The 24,686-nt window shown below is 42.3% G+C and overlaps 1 protein-coding gene across 2 annotated transcripts in view; it reads left to right on the top strand.

Moving 5' to 3' along the window:
• Window positions 1–20,291, top strand: part of BCAR3 (BCAR3 adaptor protein, NSP family member) — a 115,022-nt gene extending 94,731 nt beyond the window's left edge. For both annotated transcript variants that reach the window (XM_069737627.1, XM_069737628.1), the window contains 8 exons: window positions 2,472–2,914; window positions 5,818–5,918; window positions 6,393–7,024; window positions 11,038–11,153; window positions 12,610–12,778; window positions 13,152–13,263; window positions 18,439–18,651; window positions 19,575–20,291. In XM_069737627.1, coding sequence (XP_069593728.1) covers window positions 2,472–2,914; window positions 5,818–5,918; window positions 6,393–7,024; window positions 11,038–11,153; window positions 12,610–12,778; window positions 13,152–13,263; window positions 18,439–18,651; window positions 19,575–19,747 — 1,959 coding nt within the window. In that variant the 3' untranslated portion in view covers window positions 19,748–20,291. The remainder of the gene's footprint in view (window positions 1–2,471; window positions 2,915–5,817; window positions 5,919–6,392; window positions 7,025–11,037; window positions 11,154–12,609; window positions 12,779–13,151; window positions 13,264–18,438; window positions 18,652–19,574) is intronic.
• The last annotated feature ends 4,395 nt before the right edge of the window (window positions 20,292–24,686 follow it).

The raw sequence follows: 24,686 nt of genomic DNA, 5'->3' as shown, positions 1-24,686 counted from the left end.
AAAACCAACTAGATCACCTCAACGGTGACTGATCCGCAGAAAAATCAGGAAATAAAGAATATTACCTGGTATAGAAAGTAAAGGGTTTCATTGTGACATGTTCTGGAAAAATGAAATGTGACAATGGTCCCGCCAAAGATTTCCTCTATGTATTTTTTTACTTGGGTATTCAGTTGGTAAATGATGCCTAGTGCCATCCACTAGCGATAGTTGTGCCCACCAGGGTCGTACAATCTATGTGCACCGCCGAGCCCGGTGCATCCGGCCTGTACCGCAGAGCATGGAGGGCGTATGGCTCCGCAGTACGGAGCAGCGCGGCCTCTGTGCGGTCCTACAGGCTGAGTGTACCCCGGGAGCAATACATGTAGAGAGTCCAAGAGGTAAATTTATTTTTGCTTTAGGAAAAATGACAGTAATCTGATCTTGCCTTGATTTAGATGACAAACTGCCTGTGGCTCTCAGGGCATGCTGGGAATTGTAGTTTGTTTTTTTACAACCACAGGTTTCGTTATTATTACAGTTGGCTTTTAGCTGAGATTCTCATTTACTTGTCTTGGAACGGATCTGTAAGAATTCGCTGGATGTGACTTAGACGCACGTGATTCTTAATAAGTAACTGAGAGCCGACAGTGAGTAAATGAGTAGACAGCCGCTTTGTGCCCAATGTAAAATCTCCAACAGGGCCGCCAAGTATCATTGCTTCTTTTTAATAGTAATGGACCTTTTGGACCGGACTTAGGCTGCAGCCCCTGCATACACTATAGTCACCCCTGAGTAGCCGCTACTGGTAGATGAACCCAAAGGCAGAAGGGAATTGATTTTCCTATAATCTCTCTGTATTGTGTAAGTACTATGCCGCGAGTGGAAGTGAAACAAGCAAATATTATTCCCTCCGCCATCACTGGGGACTTGTGATATATCAGATGCAGCTGCCAGTGCGGCGACGTCTGTGCTCACTCCCAGACAAGAGGTCAGACGAGAGAGTAGGAAAATGCTTCCATTACATGGATGATATTCCCATGTCACAAGTGCTGACAACATTAATGAAAAAAAATGATGGATTAATCCAAAATGCGGGTCAGCAGCAATGAACCAAGTCTGCAAAAAGCAAAATTAATCAAGGAGGTAGCACATGTTGCCCGATGGCATCTATAGCATTATCAGAAAACTTGGCTACAGTCTGCAATCATGGCAGAAGAAATGTAAAGTCTGTTCATAGATTGTGCCAACACTATAGGAACGGCCTACTCCGGCTATGCTCTGATGGGGTCACATCATCAGCGTAGTGGCGCCATGATGCCGGTATTATTATAATGTTTGCATTAATGGAAGGTTGTGGAATCTGTGAATCTCTCCAGTAAGGGAGCAGAAATAACTCCATGGCTTGCCACATTGTTTTTCTGGAAAAAAAAAATCCCAGTATTGGTTATAGACCAGGCTGGTTTAGACACCTAGTAGGAAATCCGGCCTATATGGACTGTACGACTCCAACTTATAGCCGAGCCAAAACCATTCACATGTCCCTGGTCCTACATGCAGTCTGGTCTTCTCTGCCAGCTGGCATCCTCAGCCTGGCATCATGACTGCACACGGTCTGCTAAGTGCAAGTGGCACCCTGGCTGCTGAAAGTGACTACTGCCCTGATCTGACCGGCATGGAGGACCGGACGGACACCACGTCTGAGCTTCGCAAATCTATTTGCTCAATTGGACACCAACTAAATTATGGTTTGCTGGATGCTCTTTATAAATTGTCCTCACATCATCACTATGCTCTATAGGCAGTGCCGGGATGGTATGGTCGGCTTATAATTATGGCGGGCAGACCTCTGGTACATAATATAGGGTGTTACTTTTTGAATTCTTATTCCTCGTGAATTGCACTTTGGCATCTATTTAATTGGGTCAGTTGAGATGATTAGTTATGTATAGGGTTCCCAACTAATTTTTATAAAAACTATTCCAGCTCATCCACCTGGGGCTCAGACACCGGCCTCGCCCTGGCCTCACATCAAGGACAATAGAAAAAATTGGAGTCCGGCTCAACAGGACTGGATTTTCCTTGTCTTTTATTTTTCAAAAGAAAATATAGCGCATACAAAAGAAAAATTTTACATGGTCGACATGACCCAGTCAACGCGTTTCGACTGCACTAAGCAGTCTTACTCATGACTAATGATCATTTGTAAGACTGCTTAGTGCAGTGGAAACACGTCGACCATGTATGAATTTGTGCTTTAATCATGAAATAATCCTCAATTTTTAATAATGTTTATAGCATTCTGCATAAGTGCCGGTTGTTTTTTTTTCTTAAAATTTTTCCTGTCCTATTTAGCCTTCCCCTGCTGATTCAGATTATCATGTATTATTATACAGGGTGATATATATATATGTTTTTCTACACATTTGCTTTGCTTACACTCCTAACGAGCCTCGTCCAGAATGAATTCACTCCATGTCCTTCCTCTGCAGATTTCCGAGAGCCTGGTGATGAGAGATGGAGACTTTCTGATCAGGGATTCGTTGTCCAGCCCTGGAAATTTCGTGCTCACCTGTCAGTGGAAAAACCTCTCCCAACATTTCAAGATAAATAAAGTCCTCATCCGGCTCAACGAAGCTTACAGTCGGATTCAGTACCAGTTTGAACACGACAGCTTTGACAACGTCCCTGCATTAGTCAGATACTACGTGGGCAATCGCAAGCCGGTGTCACTACAGAGCGGAGCCATCATTTTCCAGCCTGTCACCAGGACAGTACCGTTAAGGTGTATTGAGGAAAAGTATGGCGTCTCCCCAGTTAGACGTTTGGAAATGGGAGTACTGGAAGAAAAAGCAGACACCCCTAAAAGACTCAGTCTCAATATAGGTCACGGACTAACACTGGAGCAAAGCCTGATCCGGGGAAATCTGCTAAGGTTTGTGATCAAACTTGTGCAGATTATATAAAATAATAACAATAAAAAAAATTGTATGTATTACCCATCCTTTTCTGATATTCTTTTGAATATCTGTACAATGGAACACAAATTTCTCATTTGCATTTTTTTTTTTTTTTTTTAGTATTGCTCATTAAATTAGAATTCTGGAGCATCAGTTTGTAGACCTATGCGGTGTGATGTTCCTCCGTTATTCCTCCTAAATATTCAATAAAAAAAAAAAAAAGAAAAATGAGTTTTATCATTTACTAGTGATGAGCGAGCACGCTCGAGTGCTAACACAGTGTCTTTGGTGTGCTCGAAAACATGTTCTACAGCTGCAACACATGCACAACCTGTGTTGTGACTGTCGAACAGCCGCGGGGATTCAATCATAATATTCGAGCGCACCAAAGACACTGTTACCACCAGAGCATGCTCAGATAACACCTTATGCGAGCACGTTCGCTTATCACTAATCATTACCCTTGTCAAGGTAGAGTGTCAGTATGTAGGGACACACCCTGCTGTCAGTTTATTCATACATTTCTAGGAGGAATAACACAAGGCCGAGTCCTAAAATAAAAAATCTCCATGAAGAATACAAGTGTTTAAAAGAGGATATAAAATAGACGAGACAGGAGAGCGCACAGGTCCTCTTTAGGAAATTAAAGTGGTATAGGGCTATGTGCACACATTTCTGCACTATTTCTGCATCTCTTGACAGGAAAAAACACAGCTGCAGATACACGCATTTTATGCATTTTTGCTCTGCGTCTTTTGACTGATGTCAATGGTGAAAATCGCACAGAATTGACACGCTGCAGATTATTTTCTGCACCAAATCTGAAAGTCAAAAATACTCAACATGTGCATAACAGTTCAGTTTTTTCATTCACTTTGCTGACCTCAGGATTGCTTCAGGTTTTGCAAGCAAATCTACATGGCAAGAACGCATCAAATCTGCAACGTGTGCTCAAGAGCTTACGGCTTCATACTTTCTGTATTAATTTGCCAAACTAGAGATCTCTGCTCACTGCTGTTCATGGTTTACTTTTTGTCCTTATAGGAGGAGTAACAGAAATTTTCTGAACGAGGAATAATTCTTTTTCAGATGGTCCTTTAATCCTGTCAGCAGGATTGTGCATAGACTCTGTCCGGTTGGCGCCGTTATACTGATTACAATGATACCTGGTGATGAAATGCGTCTTGTGGTTGTTGTTTAATCTTTTTTTTTTTTTCAGTTTTGAGTTAATGATATGCTCGTGCTCCAGGGAGGTCTGTGAGGGTCTTCATGTGGTGCTCTGATTAGGTATTCACCAGTATGGCTTCTGACAGGTCACTGATCCCTCACTGACCTGCCCCCTAATTTACATAATGAATATTATATATATTTAAAAAAAAATCCACTTCTGCAGGCAGGCGGTGGAGCTGCACCATGATCATATCCGTAATGTGCATATAATTATTTTTTATAGCATCTATAAATTCATTACAAAAAATCAATTTGAAAATGGCGACAGCTGCACAGTAGCAGTTATCGGTGATCCCATAGATGCAACTGTGCAGGCGCCACCATCCTGCTAGAGGGGAAAAAAAGCCTATTCCAAGATGGTGCCACCTGCGCAGTAACATCTATGGGATCACCGATAACTGCTACTGCGCAGGTGGCACCATTTTCAAACATGTTTTTTTTTTTTTTTTTTTTTTAGGAATTTATAGATGCCATCAAAAACAATAATTACATGCACACAATGAATGTGATCATGATTCCGTGCAGGCGCTGGTGTCTGCCTGCAGAAGGGGATTTTATTTTTAGTTTGTATATAAAAAATTAAACAACAACCACAAGACAGATTTCATCACCAGGTATCATTGTAATCAGTATAACGGCGCCGACCTGACAGTGTCTGTAGGTTACTGAGCACGATCCGGCTGACAGGGGCACTTTAAAGAATTTCTACTGCTAGTATCATTCAGCTTGAAAAGAAACCCAAAACATTGCCACCTAGTGGCCATACTGGTATATAAATAATTGTATGTACCCTTCATATAGCGCAGTACAGCTAGAAGCAGGCTTAATATCTGTACATTAGATATATAGTTGTTAGATTATAGAAATGTTTACTTGTAGCCTCATACGGAATACTCGTATTCACACAGTGCGACCAGTTTCATTGGAAGACTTAACATGTTGATCCAGAGGAAATCAAAAACACCATAGGGCAGATGAGGAAATTTGTCCTTGTGGAGAACACCAAGTTGGTGTATGGAGACTTAGGGTATGTGCACACGTTGCGGATTCTCTGCGGATCCGCAGCGTTTTTTTTGCGGTGCAGAAACGCTGGAGATCCGCAATTGATTTACAGCACAATGTAAATCAATGAGAAAAAAAAATGCTGTGCACACGTTGCGGAAAATCCGGTGCGGAAACGCTGCAGTTTGAAAGAAGTAGCATGTCACTTCTTGTTTGCGGATCTGCAGCGTTTTTGTAAACATTCCATTATAGAAAACCGCAGGGGTAAAAAACGCAGCAAATCCACAAAAATATGCAGCAAAGACGCACAAAAAAAACGCTGCGGATCTGCACAAAAAACGCGACAAATCCACAGCTGCGTTTTCTGCCAGGAGAGGCAGAATCCGCACCAGAAATTCCTAAGGCTAATCCGCAACTTGTGCACATAGCCTTATAGGCCATGCAATGCTCTTCAACATGCAAATAGTCTCTTCACAGAGAAAGATAACTGTAGTGTTATCTATTGGAAGCATCAATTGTAAAAGTCAATATAGAGACCCTTTAAAGATAATAATTTATATAGGGCCAACATATTCCACAGCACTTTACATTAAGATATTATGTACTGTCGTGTACTTGTAATTTATATGTATATTGGTCCTTCCAGAAATAAAGAGAAGAGCGGCAGCCATCCATCATGTTTAGACAACATGCGGGAAAAGAGGCGACCTCTGAACTCTCACCAATCGGAAAGCTACCTACCGCTAAGTAAGTGTCTAGGTACATTGCTGTCCTGGGTCCGTTGCAACTTTTAGAGCTGCTATTACTTTTGGACGCACTTACAAACCCTCCACTTAAATATTGGAAAATTGTTGCGTTGCAGATCATGTCTGATATTGATCTATAAGTTGGCAGGTCAACATGGGATTCATATGTACCCATAACCTTGTAGGTTATAGGAATGGTCTAGACCAGTTTTTCTCAGCTCCGGTCCTCAAGATCCAACAACATGTCATGTTTTCAGGATTTCCTTAGTATTGCACAGGTGATAATTTCATCACCGGCTCAATCATTAATTCCATCACCTATGAATACTAAGGAAATCCTGAAAACATGACCTGTTGATGGGTCTTGAGGACTGGAGTTGAGAAACACTGCTCTAGACGGTAAAGGGAAAGTCACTGATAAATGTTTGCCAATATGCACAGATAAATCATAATAATATGGCCACCTTTTTTGTAGGCAGTAGACAGCCATACTTGTCACCAGGAATGGATGGCCGGTTAACGCCAAGACCACATGTCTTCAGGACTGGAAGTGAACCTACGTTAAGCCCAACAGAAATCCGGAGGTTCAGCTCTGAGGCTCACTCCGCAGAGGCATTGAGAGGATCAGACAGTCAGCTCTGTCCTAGACCCCCTCCAAAGCCCAGCAAGTCATTGTATGTCAAGCAGCCACAGTCCCCTGCAATCTGGCAGAACGCCGAAGCCAACTATTGTGAACTGCACCCTACTCCTACAGAGGACGTTGGGTGGACAAAGACACATTCGTCACATAACAGTTTTCTGGAAAGTCAGAAAACTGACGAAGAGGAGACCTTCTCTCTTAGTAACTCCGAACTGAATTTCCCCACATTGGAGGACAGTATATCTCAGTGCTCACAACCGGAACATACCGATATGGGGGACGAGGGAGAGTTCGTTAGACCGGTGTATGAGAACGTATCCGCTTTTAATCCAAATGACTTTGAATCCATTTTACTCCCCTCTGAAAATAAACCATTGGAAACAGCCCTACTGAAACGGGCCAAGGAACTATTCACAAACAATGACCCAAGGACTATTGCCAAGCACATCCTCCGTATGGACTGTAAGGTAAAAGGGACTTCTGATTGTGGGAAGGGACAAACAAAACAATGGTGCAGTATGTACAAGTGCGAAAGCAATAAGGGCCCTTTTTCTTTAATGTGGGCAACTCAGACAGCAAAATTGAATTGTTCCAAATTTATTAAGAAAAAAAAAAAAAAGCTCTGTCACCAGGTCAAGTGTCCAATCTTTGCTACTATTTTATTCCTGCTGCTTCCCTGGACATTATTTTTTTAAAATTTGTTATATGGTCCCAGATATATAGGCCTTTTTATCTAGTGCTAATTTTTATCTTCTTTACAGAAGGGGTGTTACTAACAGACTAATAATGCAGGACAGTATAAAGACCCGCCCCAGAGGATCCTGTGAATACCACCTCTCTCTTATAAAGATCATCGTAATAATATAAAAAGGCTAATCTCTGGAACTGTATGGTGGATTTTTATTAAAAAAAAAAAGAATTCACTGTGGAGCAGCGGAAATAAAATAAGAGCAAAAGCTGATCACTTTTGACCAAGCGACAAGCCCATTTAAGTCTATCTTATTTATACTGGCAATTCTTGAGAATGTCTAAGAAACTATTTTTGGTCTGACTTTTGCTGGGTTTCAATAATGGAGTTGGACCAGTCATTAATTAAGTTTTCCTAACATGGGCTTTGAAGAGGATCTGTCATCCCTTTGGAGATATCTGTTTTAATAAATAATTGTAATCCACATGACATTACAATTCTGGAGCATCTTTTCTCAGAACTCTACATTGTGCCATTTCTCTGCTATCCCTCATAGGAATTGACAACTCTTACCAAGTGAAGTGTGATCTTTTGCACTCTGACAAGTGGAATGGTAACACCCAGTTAACATTTCATTCTAAAATTTCCAAGAGGAAAAAACAGGAGGAAAAACACAAGGCAGAATTTTAATAAAAACGATGCTCCAGAAATGTTATTTTATTAAGTAGGGGCATAACAATGGTGGGTGCAGGTGTTGTACTCACTCCAGTCATGGAGCCTAAGGGGGCGAAAAAAGGCTTCTTTGAACTACATGAAAAGACCAATGCTATTAAAGACCTGTGATAGTTGGTGCCGCAAATGTCAGCAATGCCCTAATGCAAAAATTCTGTTATGCCTCTAAATATAAGCAATTACTAAAACAGCCATGACAGATCCTCTTTCCACTATCTACTTCGAGAATTTGGAGATGGTATGTAGTTATTATAGACTAGATGGTGGCCCGATTCTAACGCATCGAGTATTCTAGAATATGCATGTCCACGTGGTATATTGCCCAGCCACGTGGTATATTGCCCAACCACGTGGTATATTGCCCAGCCACGTGGTATATTGCCCAGCGACGTGGTATATTGCCCAGTCACGTAGTATATTGCCCAGCCACGTAGTATATTGCCCAACTACGTAGTATATTGCAGTCACGTATTGCCCAGCCACATAGTATATAGCACAGCCCACGTAGTACGGTATATTGCCCAGTCACGTAGTATATAGCAGAGCCACGTAGTATATTGGCCAGCACAGAGCCACATAGTATAGAGACTTAAAAAATAAATAAACATATACTCACCTATAGCTCGTTGAAGTCCTGCTATACTCACCATCCGCCGCCTTTCCCGCTCCACGCCACGCTCCCGGGACCGCTCCATTGCAAGCGGCAGCTTGCAGTCCCAGGGCTGGTGTGAGCAGGACTTTTGATGACGTCGCGGTCACATGACCGTGACGTCACGGCAGGTCCTTGTCGCACACCAGCCCTGGGACGGGACCGGAAGCTGCTGTTTGCAATGGCGCGGTTCCGGGAGCGTGGCGAGGAGCGGGAAAGGCGGCGGATGGTGACTATAGCAGGTTTTTTTTTTTTTTTTTAATTATTTTTAACATGACATATTTTTACTATTGATGCTGCATAGGCAGCATCAATAGTAAATAGTTGGTGACACACAAGGTTAATAGCGGTAACGGAGTGCGTTACACCGCGGGCCGTTACCGCTGCCATTAACCCTGTGTGAGCGGAGGGGATTACGGAGCGGGCGCCGGGCAGTGAGTGCAGGGGAGTAGGGGAGGGACTAATCGGACTGTGGCCGTCGCCGATTGGTCGCGGCAGCCATGACAGGCAGCTGCCGAGACCAATCAGCGAACGAATAACCGTGACAGACGGAAGTACCCCTTAGACAATTAGGGTAGATTCACAATCTATATACATAATTGTAATAATATCCACTTCCTCCCCTGGGTGGGGAATCATGTCTATATGTGGATGTTCATGTACAGTCATGGCCAAAAGTATTCACACCCCTGCAATTCTGTCAGATAATACTCAGTTTCTTCCTGAAAATGATTGCAAACACAAATTATTTGGTATTATCTTCATTTAATTTGTCTTAAGTGAAAAACACAAAAAGAATAGTCCTAAAGCCAAATTGGATATAATTCCACACCAAATATAAAAAAGGGGGTGGACAAAAGTATTCACACTGTTCGAAAAATCATGTGATGCTTCTCTAATTTGTGTAATTAACAGCACCTGTAACTTACCTGTGGCACCTAACAGGTGTTGACCATAACTAAATCACACTTGCAGCCAGTTGACATGGATTAAAGTTGACTCAACCTCTGTCCTGTGTGTACCACATTGAGCATGGAGAAAAGAAAGAAGACCAAAGAACTGTCTGAGGAATTGAGAAACCAAATTGTGAGGAAGCATGAGCAATCTCAAGGCTGCAAGTCCATCTCCAAAGACCTGAATGTTCCTGTTTCTACCGTGCGCAGTGTCATCAAGAAGTTAAAAGCCCATGGCACTGTGGCTAACCTCCCTAGATGTTGACGGAAAAGAAAAATTGACAAGAGATTTCAACGCAAGATTGTGCGGATGTTGGATAAAGAACCTCGACTAACATCCAAACAAGTTCAAGCTGTCCTGCAGTCCAAGGGTACAACAGTGTCAACCCGTATTATCCGTCGGCATCTGAATGAAAAGGGACTGTAAGGTAGGAGACTCAGGAAGACCCCACTTCTTACCCCGAGACATAAAAAAGCCAGGCTGGAGTTTGCCAAAACTTACCTGAAAAGGCCTAAAACGTTTTGGAAGAATGTTATCTGGTCAGATGAGACAAAAGTAGAGCTTTTTGGGCAAAGGCATCAACATAGAGTTTACAGGGGAAAAAAGTTGGGGTTCCCTCAGAGGTCATGGGTCTTCCAGCAGGACAATGACCCAAAACACACTTCAAAAAGCACTAGAAAATGGTTTGAGAGAAAGCACTGGAGACTTCTAAGGTGGCCAGCAATGAGTCCAGACCTGAATCCCATAGAACACCTGTGGAGAGATCTAAAAATGGCAGTTTGGAGAAGGCACCCTACAAATATCAGGAACCTGGAGCAGTTTGCCAAAGAAGAATGGTCTAAAATTCCAGCAGAGCATTGTAAGAAACTCATTGATGGTTACCGGAAGCGGTTGGTTGCAGTTATTTTGGCTAAAGGTTGTGCAACCAAGTATTAGGCTGAGGGTGCCAATACTTTTGTCTGGCCCATTTTTAGAGTTTTGTGTGAAATGATCAATGTTTTGCTTTTGGTTTCATTCTCTTTTGTGTTTTTTCATTTAAGACAAATTAAATGAAGATAATAATACCAAAGAATTTGTGTTTGCAATCATTTTCAGTAAGAAAATGAGTATTATCTGACAGAATTGCAGGGGTGTGAATACTTTTGGCCATGACTGTATGTAGTGATTTTAGTCACATTTGGCCTCCAAGATAACTGCGCCAAAACAGGAGAAAGTAGTCGTTAGAATTTCTGGGTAACACATTTCGGGCCTGTAAATTCAAGCAATCGTATTTTAACCATCTTCTTCTGCCACCGCACCATTACTTGTGCTGGTTTAGAAATAAGGCCAAGGTTCAGCTGTAATGGCATAGTCGCTTTTATACGCATTTCAGTGTCCATGAGAACCTCCAATATATTTTCTAAAATTTGAAAAATTAGCTTCCTGAATACAGACGTATGAACCTTTGCGCCTTTTAGGTTACTAGGATACTTGACGTCTCATCAGAGATGGAAAAGATGATGGGAGTGGGCTGTGGACTGGAGATGATTACTCTACCGTATGGCCACCAACTGCGCCTAGATCTAATCGAAAGGTAAACATCCTCTGCTATAGCTATGACGATATTGGCATAGTCTGAGAAGTAGAAGCACCTGTTCCTTCAGAGACAATGCCTTTGTTGTGTTGCCAGGGGGAGGTCCGCATTTTGTGGTGGCAGCCATTCTTTCAGCTCTCTTCACAGCTGCATTGTTGCTTCCATTTATAACAAAAGTCACAAGAGGGTGATGGATACAACGCATAACTTCTTCTGCGCCTGACGGACTCCATTGATAAAAGGGTCTATAAGATTCCACCAAGTAATCAGTCTTTTTCTAAAAGGGAAAATGTTCCAGGAAACAGCTCTTAATGTGTGTACACGGAGTCTATTTGATGTGTTTTGGAGTGGAAACTAAACAGAAGCTTTTGAGGACTTTTACTTTTTTTGAGGATTTGAAGAGTTCCCACTCCAAAAAGTTCTATAAAAAAAAGTGTACATACCCGTCAGGAAAAGAAAATCTCTTCCAAAAGCAGCATTTTTTTCCCTTAGTTTTTGAAAACCTGACAAAACTTTGAACATAAACCTTAAGGTCAATACTTTATAGTGATGTGTGCATCTATTCTCATGCATCATAGTAGATGTTCTACTGGAGACGGACTTATTTTTAATGAGGTTACCCACTACTTTTACATTGATGACCTATCCTTTGGATAAGTCATCAATGTCTGATTGGCCGGGGACCGACACCCATCAGCTGTTATTGTGGAGCTGGCGGTCTTCTGATAGTGACCGCAGCTTTGTACTGCACATCTACCACCCATCGGATCAATAGGATCAGCAGTTCCCTGCGGCAGCCATTATCAGAAGACCGCCAGCTCCACAAGGGAGGACTTGCGTCCAGTGGCCGGCGATAAGAGCTGAACAGAAATTTATGACCTATCCTAAGGATAACCCATATGTAAAAGTAGTGGACAACCTCTTTAATGATTCAATATCTCACCTGTTAGTCGTCTTCTTTGCTATTTGCCCAGCGTAACTCCCCGACTGCGCACGTTTGTTGTAGTGTGGCTGCTACTGAAATGTGCATGTCCAAAATCTACCTGCACCGTAAATTAAGTTTTTCAGTACAAAATGACTTTTCAGACCAAGCACAGGAGCACCGTGCCCCCTTGGTGTGACCGAGCGGTTCAGTATTTTCCTACCTATTTGTTTTCTGATTGGCTCCTTTAAAGCCAGAGCTCTCAAATCGAGGAAGAAGAGGGTGGAGAACAGATAGGAGCAACTGAACTTTTCAGGCATGCCAAGGGTGCAATGAACACCGATGCTTGGTTTGAACAGCCATTTTTTTCTACTTTGGTATAGTATGAAAATTAAGATCCATGAAAAAATGATTAGAAAATATGTGGCCACGTGATAAATTACTTCGAGTGTGAAAGCTGAGAAATGACGATGCAACCAACTTACATTCTGCCAGCTCTATTATGATCCATTAATAAATACATTGTTATTGCAGGCACACAACTATGGCCATAGGAATCGCAGTGGATATTTTGGGATGTACGGGTAATTTAGACGAAAGAGTTGTAACACTGAACAAGATCATTCAACTTGCGGTAGAACTGAAGGATTTGGGAGATTACTTTGCCTTCACTTCCATCATGAAAGCCCTGGACATGCCTCAGGTGACGTACAGTCCATAACACCTAATAAAATACCATTAATGAAGTTTCACACTCATCTTCAGATTGTGTAATCGTATATATTTTTACGTGCTAGGACAAAGGAGATAAAATCTCAGGAACAGGATAGAAAACAGCACTAGAATTTCTTTGGTAGTCATTTTCTTTTTGGTTAATTTCTGTTGGTACAGGATATAGTCACACAAGTTACATTTGTTTTAGACTCTGATTTTCAGTGATCTTTTCCATCTCTGTGTATTTATTTCAAGCAATTGTCAGATGAAAGGCATGTAAAGAAGATTAACGCCCTTGGAGTGGTTGCTTTGCGGTAAAGTCTAAAATATCACTGACCTGATATTTGGTTTCTTTCGATCAGATTGCAAGGCTGGAACATACGTGGACAATTCTGAGGCATCAATACACACAGACAGCAATCACTTATGAAAAGCAGTTGAAGCCATTTAATAAAGCTTTGTATGAAGGAGCAGGTAAGTCAGACATGCACTGCTGCAGTACTCCTGCAGGGGGCGACACTGTGCCACAGTATAAAAACATTGCTGCCTTGTGACTGTTAGGCTATGTGCACACGTTCAGGAATTCATGCAGAAAATTCCTGTGAAAATCCGGACATTTCTGGGAGATTTCCGCATGAAATCCGCATGCGTTTTTGACGCGTTTTTTTCCGGACATTTCCCAATGCATTAGACAGTGGGAAAACCGCGGAAAAACCCGCAAAACTAATGAGCAGGTTCATTATTTTTCCGCAATGCGTTTTTCATGCGGAAAAACGCACATCATGTGCACAGAAATTGCGGATTTCATTAAAAATGATAGGATGCTTAATGTATGCAGATTATTTGCGGTATTATAGCATTTTTATAGCGCAGAAAACCGCAAATAATCTGCAACGTGTGCACATAGCCTAACAGCAGTCTGGACCCAGTCACTTCAATGGAGCGGAGCTGCTATACCAGAAATGACTGAAAGAAAGCCATGTTTGTTTTTTAACTCCTAAAAACAGATTTAAAGGTGATTGCACACTTTTTGTTGTTTTTACGAGGCCTGGTGTTACTTTAAAATCTTTATTGCAAAAATGGAAAGTACTACATGTAGGGCATTTATGCGTTGGCTGAAAGGGGGCAAAAAAATAGAAAAAACTCAATTTTTTTAAAAACAGGACTAGGAAATCTACATTTTAGTTTCAGGGAAAAAAAAAAGGGTTTTTTAGAACGCTGAGGCTATGTGCACACGTTCAGGATTTCTCGCAGAAAATTCCTGAGAAAAACATGACATAATCCGCAAGAAATCTGCATGCGGTTTTGCCGCGGTTTTTTCCGGACACTTCCCAGTGCATTTTGTTGTAGGAAATCCGCAAAAAAAACCCGCAAAATTAATGAACATGCTGCGGTTTTTACCGCGATGTGTTTTTTTCGTGGAAAAAACCGCATCATGTGCACAAAACATGCAGAATTCATTCTAAATTATGGGATGCTTATTGTATGCGGTTTTATAGCGTTTTTATCGGGAAAAACCATGAAAAAACCGCAACGTGTGCACACAGCCTGAAAAAGAACGCTCCATGTTTAGAACTTCTACACCCTCTGATGCATATTCTAAGAAGGGAGCTTGGGCATTCTTATTATAGACGATTGTATCACAGACGATCCCACTGAGGATCTGACTCCCAACATCACATGTATAAACATGAAAGCAGTCCACTACCCTTGTGCGTTAGATAAAACTAGCCAGACTTATTATAAATGCATTAACCCCTTCATGACCCAGCCTATTTTGACCTTAACCCCTTCCCGACCTTTGACACAGCGTATGTGTCATGAAAGTCGGTGCCAATCCGACCTGTGACGCATATGCTGTGTCACAGAATGATCGCGTTCCTGCAGATAGGGTGAAAGGGTTAACTCCCATTTCACCCGATCTGCAGGGACAGGGGGAGTGGTAATACAGCCCAGGGGGGGTGGCTTCATTCCCCCCCCCCGTGGCTACGATTGGCTACGATCGCTCTGATTGGCAGTTTCACTTTCAACAGCCAATCAGAGAGATTTGTAATATTTCACCTATTAAAACTGGTGAAATATTACAATCCAGCCATGGCCGATGCTGCAATATCATCGGCCATGGCTGGAAACACTGGTCTGCACCACCTCCACCCCACCGCTCCCCCCCCCCCCAGTCCTCCGATCAGTCCGGTACACAGCTCCCGCCCCCTTGTCACACCCATAGGTAGGTAGGTACAATAATAAAGATATTTTTTTTTTCCCTTCCACTAAGGTTGGGGTAAGAACTAGGGTTAGGGCTAGGGTTTCGGTATGTGCACACATATTCTGGTCCTCTGTGGATTTTTCCGCAGCGGATTTGATAAATCCGCAGTGCTTAACCGCTGCAGATTTATCGCGGTTTTTCTGCGCATTTCGCTGCGGTTTTACAACTGCATTTTACTACTGGAGCAGTTGTAAAACCACTGCGGAATCCGCAGAAAGAAGTGACATGCTGCGGAATGTAAACCCCTGCGTTTCCGTGCAGTTTTTCTGCAGCATGTGTACAGCGATTTGTTTCCCATAGGTTTACATTGAACTGTAAACTCATGGGAAACTGCTGCGGATCTGCAGCGTTTTCCGCAGTGTGTGCACATACCTTTAGAATTAGGCTATGTGCACACGGTGCGGATTTGCAGCAGATTTGGCTGCGGATCCGCAGCAGATTGGCCGCTGCGGATTCGTAGCAGTGTTCCATCAGGTTTACAGTACCAAGTAAACATATGGAAAACCAAATCCGCTGTGCCCATGGTGCAGAAAATACCACGCGGAAACGCTGCGTTGTATTTTTCCGCAGCATGTCAATTCTTTGTGCGGATTCCGCAGCGTTTTACACCTGTTCCTCAATAGGAATCCGCAGGTGAAATCCGCACAAAAACACTGGAAATCCACAGGTAAAATGCAGTGCCTTTTACCCACAGATTTTAAAAAAACGGTGCTGAAAAATCTCACCCGAATCCGCAACGTGGGCACATAGCCTTAGGGTTAGTATTGGAATTAGGGTTGTGGTTAGGGCTGTGATTAGGGTTATGGCTACAGTTGGGGTTAGTGTTGGAGGTAGAATTGAGGGGTTTCCACTGTTTAAGCACATCAGGGGTCTCCAAACGCAACATGGCGCCACCATTGATTCCAGCCAATCTTGTATTCAAAAAGTCAAATGGTGCTCTCTCACTTCCGAGCCCCGACGTGTGCCCAAACAGTGGTTTACCCCCACATATGGGGTACCAGCATACTCAGGACAAACTGCGCAACAATTAATGGGGTCCAATTTCTCCTGTTACCCTTGTGAAAGTAAAAAATTGCTTGCTAAAACATCATTTTGGAGGAAAGAAAAATTATTTTTTATTTTCACGGCTCTGCGTTGTAAACGTCTGTGAAGCACTTTGGGGTTCAAAGTGCTCACCACACATCTAGATTAGTTCCTTTGGGGGGTCTAGTTTCCAAAATGGGGTCACTTGTGGGGAGTTTGTACTGTTTAGGCACATCAGGGGCTCTACAAATGCAATGTGACACCCGCAGAGCATTCCATCAAAGTCTGCATTTCAAAACATCACTACTTCCCTTCCAAACCCCGACGTGTGCCCAAACAGTGGATACCCACACACATGGGGGTATCAGCGTACTCAGGAGAAACTGGACAACAACTTTTGGGGTCAAATTTATCCTGTTACCCTTGGGAAAATAAAAAATTGCGGGCTAAAAAAATCATTTTTGAGAAAAGACATTTTTTATTTTCATGGCTCTGCGTTATAAACTTCTGTGAAGCACTTCGGGGTTCAAAGTGCTCACCACACATCTAGATTAGTTCCTTTGGGGGTCTAGTTTCCAAAATGGGGTCATTTGTGGGGGATCTGCAATGTTTAGGCACACAGGGGCTCTCCACACGCGACATGGTGTCCGCTAACGATGGAGATAATTTTTCATTCAAAAAGTCAAATGGCGCTCCTTCCCTTCCGAGCCTTACCATGTGCCCAAACAGTGGTTTACCCCCACATGTGAGGTATCGGTGTACTCAGGAGAAATTGCCCAACACATTTTAGGATCCATTTTATCCTGTTGCCCATGTGAAAATGAAAAAATTGAGGCTAAAAGAATTTTTTTGTGAAAAAAAAGTACTTTTTCATTATTACGGATCAATTTGTGAAGCACCTGAGGGTTTAAAGTGCTCACTATGCATCTAGATAAGTTCCTTGGGGCGTCTAGTTTCCAAAATGGGGTCACTTGTGGGGGAGCTCTAATTTTTAGGCACACGGGGGCTCTCCAAACGCAACATGGTGTCCGCTAAAGAGTGGAGCCAATTTTTCATTCAAAAAGTCAAATGGCGCTCCTTCCCTTCCAAGCCCTGCCATGCGCCCAAACAGTGGTTCCCCCCACACATATGGGGTTTCAGCGTACTCAGGACAAATTGGACAATAACTTTTGGGGTCCACTTTCTCTTTTTTAGTCCGCAATTTTTTATATTCACAAGAGTAACAGGAGAAATTGGACCCCAAAAGTTGTTGTCCAGTTTGTCCTGAGTACGTTGGTACCCCATATGTGGGGGCAAACCACTATTTGGGCACACATCGGGGCTCAGAAGGGAAGTAGTGACGTTTTGGAATGCAGACTTTGATGGAATGGTCTGCGGGCGGCATGTTATGTTTGCAGAGCCACTGATGTGCCTAAACAGTATAACCCCCCCAGAAGTGACCCCATTTTGGAAACTATACCCCCAAAGGAACTTATCTAGATGTGTGGTGAGCACTTTCAACCCCCAAGTGCTTCACAGAATTTTATAACAGAGCCGTGAAAATAAAAAATCATTTTTCCCCACAAAAATACATTTTTAGCCCCCAATTTTTTATTTTCCCCAAGGGTAACAAGAGAAATTAGACCCCCAAAGTTGTTGTGCAATTTTTCCTGAGTACGCTGATACCCCATATGTTTAGGTAAACCACTGTTTGGGCGCACGTCAGGGCTCGGAAGGGAGGGAGCACCATTTGACTTTTTGAATGCAAGATTACTTGGAATCAATGGTGGCGCCTTGTCTCGTTTGGGAACCCTGATGTGCCTAAACAGTGGAAACCCCTCAATTCTAACTTAAACACTAACCATAACCCCAACACACCCCGTAACCATAATTCCAACCCCAAACCTAATCCCAACACACCCTTAAAGGGAACCTGTCACCTGAATTTGGTGGGACCGGTTTTCGGTCATATGGGTGGAGTTTTCGGGTGTTTGATTCACCCTTTCCTTACCCGCTGGCTGCAATATTGGATTGAAGTTCATTCTATGTCCTCCGTAGTACACGCCTGCGCAAGGCAATCTATGCCTACAGTCAGATTCCACCAGCAGCTCATGCCTTCCACATATTTTCCCTGTAACGGGGCAGTATTAGAAGGCCAATGGCCATGTACACGTTACACATGATCTGAACAAGCTCTTTACTCAGACCTCTACTACTCTTGTCACCAGAACAGAGCTCTTCATCTAGAATATCCACAACCTGTAAAGTTCATTAACGCCCTTTTCCATACAAAGCCCTCTCCAGCCCTTCACAACGTATGAATGTGTCCGACTTCTGTCCCAAATGCAGACAACTGTGCCAATAATATATATCTATTACAGGTACGTTACTCGGCACACAGGGAAATATGACAATCCCGCTAGTCCTGCCTGTAATACTGTTGCTGGAGCGCCAGTCTGCCATATTTGAAGGAATGGACTGGTGGGAGAACCATGACAGAGGATGTGAAATAATGTTTAGTCATCTGGAATCGGCACGGATAATTGCCCAGAATGCAGCTTTGTATCAAAGCAATGCAGAACGGCTCTTGGAAGGTAAGGAAGGTTTATCCTCATCAAAGACCTGAGCTCACATTTAGAGGCATGCTGGTTATTATATCCTGGCTATTCGTTAAGAAACTTTATATATTTGAACAAAAAGAAAGTTGCGTTAAGTGCCAAAATCTACACTTTTTTGTATACAGCAGCACAAAAACAATTTAATATGCCTTCCAACCAATCATAGAGGTGAATTCAGTGCCATGGGCATTAGTAGACTGACAACTCTGTGACCTGGAAGGATCAGGATCTGGTTTCTATACTGCTATGTAAAATAAAAATTATAACTAGAAATCATAAAATATTTGTTTAATCATCAATTGATAGTGTACCAAAAGCCATAGACTATTACAAAAGATTTTATGGATGAAGCACAATATTTTTTCCCCATTTAAATGTGGCCAGTTTGCCCAATAAAGACAATCGGAACACGTCTTTCCTTTTCCTCTGAAAAGCTAATGGGATGTGCACACTCCAAAACCCTGGAAACATTCTTCTTCGTCATTTCTATTCTAAACCATTTTGTTGTTCCAATGTTCAGTGTCTCAAGCACTTTCTTTTTTCTTCTTTTGCATTTCAAAAAACCACAAGGTGGAAAAAAAAAGGCATGTCACTCCTTTGAATTTGCTCCTGATAGAATCTGCGCCAAACTAGGCACTGTCCAAAAGGAATAAATAAGGAACAGCTTCAAGAAACCCTAAAACTTTCCTTCAGGAAACACTTGTCCTTTAGGTTTTCTACTAGAAAACACATCATTTTTGACAAAGTTGTGTGCGTATAACCTTAAAACTACAATATGATCATGATGATGAACAATGCAAGTCATTAGAACCAGTTTATATGAAACAACCCGTGAGCGCTTTTAGCTTATTAAGAATTTAAAAACAAAAAATAATTTGTTCCGTTCTTTTCCATTTTAGGATTTAAGCCAGATGAAGAAATGAGCGAAGTCTTCAAGACAGAATTTCAAATGAGACTTTTATGGGGAAGCAAAGGAGCCCAAGTCAACCAGGCTGAAAGATACCAAAAATTCAGCCAGATCTTAACAGCCTTGTCCCGGAAATTAGAACCACAACCATCATCATCTTCTTGAAACCAAGCGGCACCCGCTCTGTGCTGTATAAAATAGAGACTTTTTCCAGACATTAGCATTTCGAGCTGTTTTTTTGGAACAGCTTGCTGTATAATGTACATTTTGCCTTTTCGTTTTTAAAGAAACCTATAACCGCAAATTATTTATTTAATATTACTATCCATTTGATCTCCGCTACTAGATGTGTAGTAGCATGATGGACAATTGCAGTACTTAAGTTGTTATAACTATTACGCATTTATCAAAAATTCTCACTTTTCACTGGAATGAATTAGTGGTTATTTAAAAAAACAAAAATGCAGAAAGCCCAAAAGTGCGCATTAATATAAGGCTTGTTCTGTAAATATAATGGTCATTCACAAACTGGTCACCTAGACGAGCCAAAATGAAACCATGGCGAATAAGGACAATAATGAAAGTGTTTTGAATTTTTTATTCCAGGAAAATATTCATCAACAACGCAATTAACAAAAAAAATAATGTGCACATGAAACAAAGCTAATGCACTGGGACAAAATAAAACCATTATTAAGACCGCTCTGAATGTTTCATAACAGTAGTATTTGGAGATCCGTACTTCATTAAACACTGCAAACTGAATACATGAACCCACCAGGAGTCACCTGCCCTGAATTAAACAGAATCGTATTAGGACAGAGGTTGTTGAGTTCAGGGCAGGCGACCTGGAGCTGATCCTTGCATCACAGTCCATAGTGGAACTGTGAAATAAGGATGTTTGGAAAAGGCCTTTGATTATCAGCGGAATGAGGTTTCCACATCAGCAGCCATCTCTCCCAACTTCATCATACATATGGAAGCTCATCAGAACGCTCATGTGTTTTCAATGGGTAGAGAGGAGAAAGTTTATGCCAGAGGTGAATTGTCGTCCACAGAAACCAATAGATCCGACCCGCCTGAAGAGTCCGGAGGCCTCCATACACATGAAATGGTCAACTAATCCCAAAGGGTTCAGCAGGCTTTAATATGCACAACATAACAACTAGAAACCTGTGGTGACGGCTTATCTTTAGGAAGAGTAAAAGGATCAGCATTCATATACAAAAAGCCCGACCCTCCTCTCCCTCATGACCAAATCTGCTAGGGGACACTTGTGAGTCGTCATACAAATTAGATGGTTGGTGAACCCTGCCGAAAGAAGCTGGTTTGGGCAACTTTACACCAATGCGTATGAGGGACAAGCAAAAACACTGATACCCAGCGGATTTGACCAGGTAAAATCTGCAGAATACAATAGTAGGGCATTCATGCAGATGAAGGTTTTCAAAAGTTTTATTTCTCTTTTTTTTGCACAGAAAGGGACCATTGAGTATTTTCAAAACCACATGTCAATTTATTTTGCTGATTTCATAGACTACTTAATCTAGCAGGCTGAAATCTGCAGTAATTCCAAACCAGAGTAAAAAAAACTTACCACTTCAAGTGAAAGTGAACTTTTTACATTATTCCCAATTTCTAAATAACGTTTTCAGACAAACAAGTAGCCCCGACTGAGTGGAATCCAGCTGCACGTGGTCTTACCTAAAAAGGTAATATTTAATCAAATACCTAATTTAAGACTGGTTTCCATTTGACTTGGGTGCCCATTCTCTTGCTATCACTAGTGATCAGCGAGAATACTCGTTGCTCAGGTTTTCCCAAGCACGCTCAGGTGGTCTCCGAGTATTTGTTTGTGTTCGGAAATTTAGTTTTCATCGCCTCAACTGAATGATTTACAGCTACTAGCCTGCTTGATTACATGTGGGAATTCCCTAGCAACCAGGCAACCCCCCATATGTACTCAGCCTGGCTAGTAGCTGTAAATCATTCAGCTGCCGCGATGAAAACTAAATCTCCGAACACTAACAAATACTCTGAGACCACCCAAGCGTGCTCGGGAAAACACGAGGAACGAGTACACTCGCTCATCACTAGCTATCACCCATTTTCCTTTTTGTAATTTTTAAAACTACTTGTTTTGCCTAAAATACAAAGGAAATGTCATCTTTAACTTTAGGCCTTATAGAGATAATTTAACCTTCAACTTGCTGAACTGGTCACAATAACAGTAATTTTAACCCCTTTCTGACATATGACGTACTATCCCGTCGAGGTGGGGTGGGCCCGTATGACCACGGACTGGATAGTACGTCATACGCGATCGGCCGCGCTCACGAGGGGAGCGCAGCCGATCGCGGCTGGGTGTCAGCTGCCTATCGCAGCTGACATCCGGCACTATGTGCCGGGAGCGGTCACAGACCGCCCCCCGGCACATTGACCCCCGACACACCGCGATCAAACATGATCGCAGCGTGCCGGTGGTATAGGGAAGCATCGCGCAGGGAGGGGGCTCCCTGCGGGCTTCCCTGAGCCCCCCGCAGCAACGCGATGTGATCGTGTTGCTCCAAGGGTCTCCTACCTCCTTCCTCGTTGCAGGCCCGGATCCAAAATGGCCGCGGCATCTGGGTTCTGCAGGGAGGGAGGTGGCTTACCAAGTGCCTGCTCAGATCAGGCGCTTGGTAAGCCTGCAGCACTGTAAGTCAAATCACTGATCTGACAGAGTGCTGTGCAAACTGTCAGATCAGCGATCTGTGATGTCCCCCCTGGGACAAAGTAAAAAAATAAATTTCCACGTGTAAAAAAAAAAAATAATTCCGAGATAAAGAGAAAAAAAATACATTATTCCCATAAATACATTTCTTTATCCAAATAAAAAAAACAAAAGTACACATTTAGTATCACCGCGTCCGTAACGACCTAACCTATAAAACTGCCCCACTAGTTAACACCTTCAGTAAACATCATAACAAAAAAAAAAAACACGAGGCAAAAAACAACGCTTTATTATCATACCGCCGAACAAAAAGTGGAATAACACGCGATCAAAAAGACGGATATAAATAACCATGGTACCGCTGAAAGCGTCATCTTGTCCCGCAAAAAACGAGCCGTCATACAGCATCATCAGCAAAAATAAAAAAAGTTATGGTCCTGAGAATAAAGTGATGCCAAAATAATTATTTTTTTCTATAAAATAGTTTTTATTGCATAAAAGCGCCAAAACATAAAAAAATGATATAAATGAGGTATCGCTGTAATCGTACTGACCCAAAGAATAAAACTGCTTTATCAATTTTACCAAACGCGGAACGGTATAAACGCCTCCCCCGAAAGAAATTCATGAATAGCTGGTTTTTGATCATTCTGCCTCACAAAAATCAGAATAAAAAGCGATCAAAAAATGTCACGTGCCCGAAAATGTTACCAATAAAAACGTCAACTCGTCCCGCAAAAAAAAAGACCTCACATGACTCTGTGGATTCAAATATGGAAAAATTATAGCTCTCAAAATGCGGTAACGCAAAAAATATTTTTTGCAATAAAAAGCGTCTTTCAGTGTGTGACGGCTGCCAATCATAAAAATCCGCTAAAAAACTCGCTATAAAAGTAAATCAAACCCCCCTTCATCACCCCCTTAGTTAGGGAAAAATTAAAAAAATGTATTTATTTCCATTTTCCCATTAGGGCTAGGGTTAAGGCTACAGTTAGGGTTGGGGCTAAAGTTAGGGTTTGGATTACATTTACGGTTGGGAATAGGGTTGGGATTAGGGTTAGGGGTGTGTCAGGGTTAGAGGTGAGGTTAGGGTTACCATTGGGATTAGGGTTCGGTGTGTGTTTGGATTAGGGTTTCAGTTATAATTGGGGGTTTCCACTGTTTCGGCACATCAGGGGCTCTCCAAACGCGACATGGCGTCCAATCTCAATTCCAACCAATTCTGCATTGAAAAAGTAAAACAGTGCTCCTTCCCTTCCGAGCTCTCCCATGCGCCCAAACAGGGGTTTACCCCAACATATGGGGTATCGGCGTACTCAGGAGAAATTGGACCCTAAAAGCTGTTGTCCAATTTGTCCTGAGTACGCTGATACCCCATATGTTGGGGTAAACCCCTGTTTGGGCGCATGGGAGAGCTCGGAAGGGAAGGAGCACTGTTTTACTTTTTCAATGCAGAATTGGTTGGAATTGAGATTGGACGCCATGTCGCGTTTGGAGAGCCCCTGATGTGCCGAAACAGTGGAAACCCCCCACAAGTTACACCATTTTGGAAAGTAGACCCCCTAAGGAACTTATCTAGAGGTGTGGTGAGCACTTTGACCCACCAAGGGCTTCACAGAAGTTTATAATGCAGAGCCGTAAAAATAAAACAAACATTTTTTCCCACAAAAATTATTTTTTAGCCCCCAGTTTTGTATTTTCCCAAGGGTAACAGGAGAAATTGGACCCTAAAAGCTGTTGTCCAATTTGTCCTGTTACCCTTGGGAAAATACAAAACTGGGGGCTAAAAAATAATTTTTGTGGGAAAAAATGTTTGTTTTATTTTTACGGCTCTGCATTATAAACTTCTGTGAAGCCCTTGGTGGGTCAAAGTGCTCACCACACCTCTAGATAAGTTCCTTAGGGGGTCTACTTTCCAAAATGGTGTAACTTGTGGGGGGTTTCAATGTTTAGGCACATCAGGGGCTCTCCAAACGCAACATGGCGTCCCATCTCAATTCCAGTCAATTTTGCATTGAAAAGTCAAATGGCGCTCCTTCCCTTCCGAGCTCTGCCATGCACCCAAACAGTGGTTTACCCCCACATATGGGGTATCAGCGTACTCAGGACAAATTGGACAACAACTTTTGGGGTCCATTTTCTCCGGTTACCCTTGGTAAAATAAAACAAATTGGAGCGGAAGTAAATTTTTTGTGAAAAAAAGTTAAATGTTCATTTTTATTTAAACATTCCAAAAATTCCTGTGAAACACCTGAAGGGTTAATAAACTTCTTGAATGTGGTTTTGAGCACCTTGAGGGGTGCAGTTTTTAGAATGGTGTCACACTTGGGTATTTTCTATCAAATAGACCCCTCAAAATGACTTCAAATGAGATGTGGTCCTTAAAAA

Source organism: Ranitomeya imitator, chromosome 8, assembly GCF_032444005.1.
Source record: "Ranitomeya imitator isolate aRanImi1 chromosome 8, aRanImi1.pri, whole genome shotgun sequence".
In the NCBI taxonomy this organism is placed as follows: domain Eukaryota; kingdom Metazoa; phylum Chordata; class Amphibia; order Anura; family Dendrobatidae; genus Ranitomeya; species Ranitomeya imitator.
Note: the sequence above shows the minus strand (reverse complement) of the source record. Positions and strands in the feature narration are given on the sequence as shown.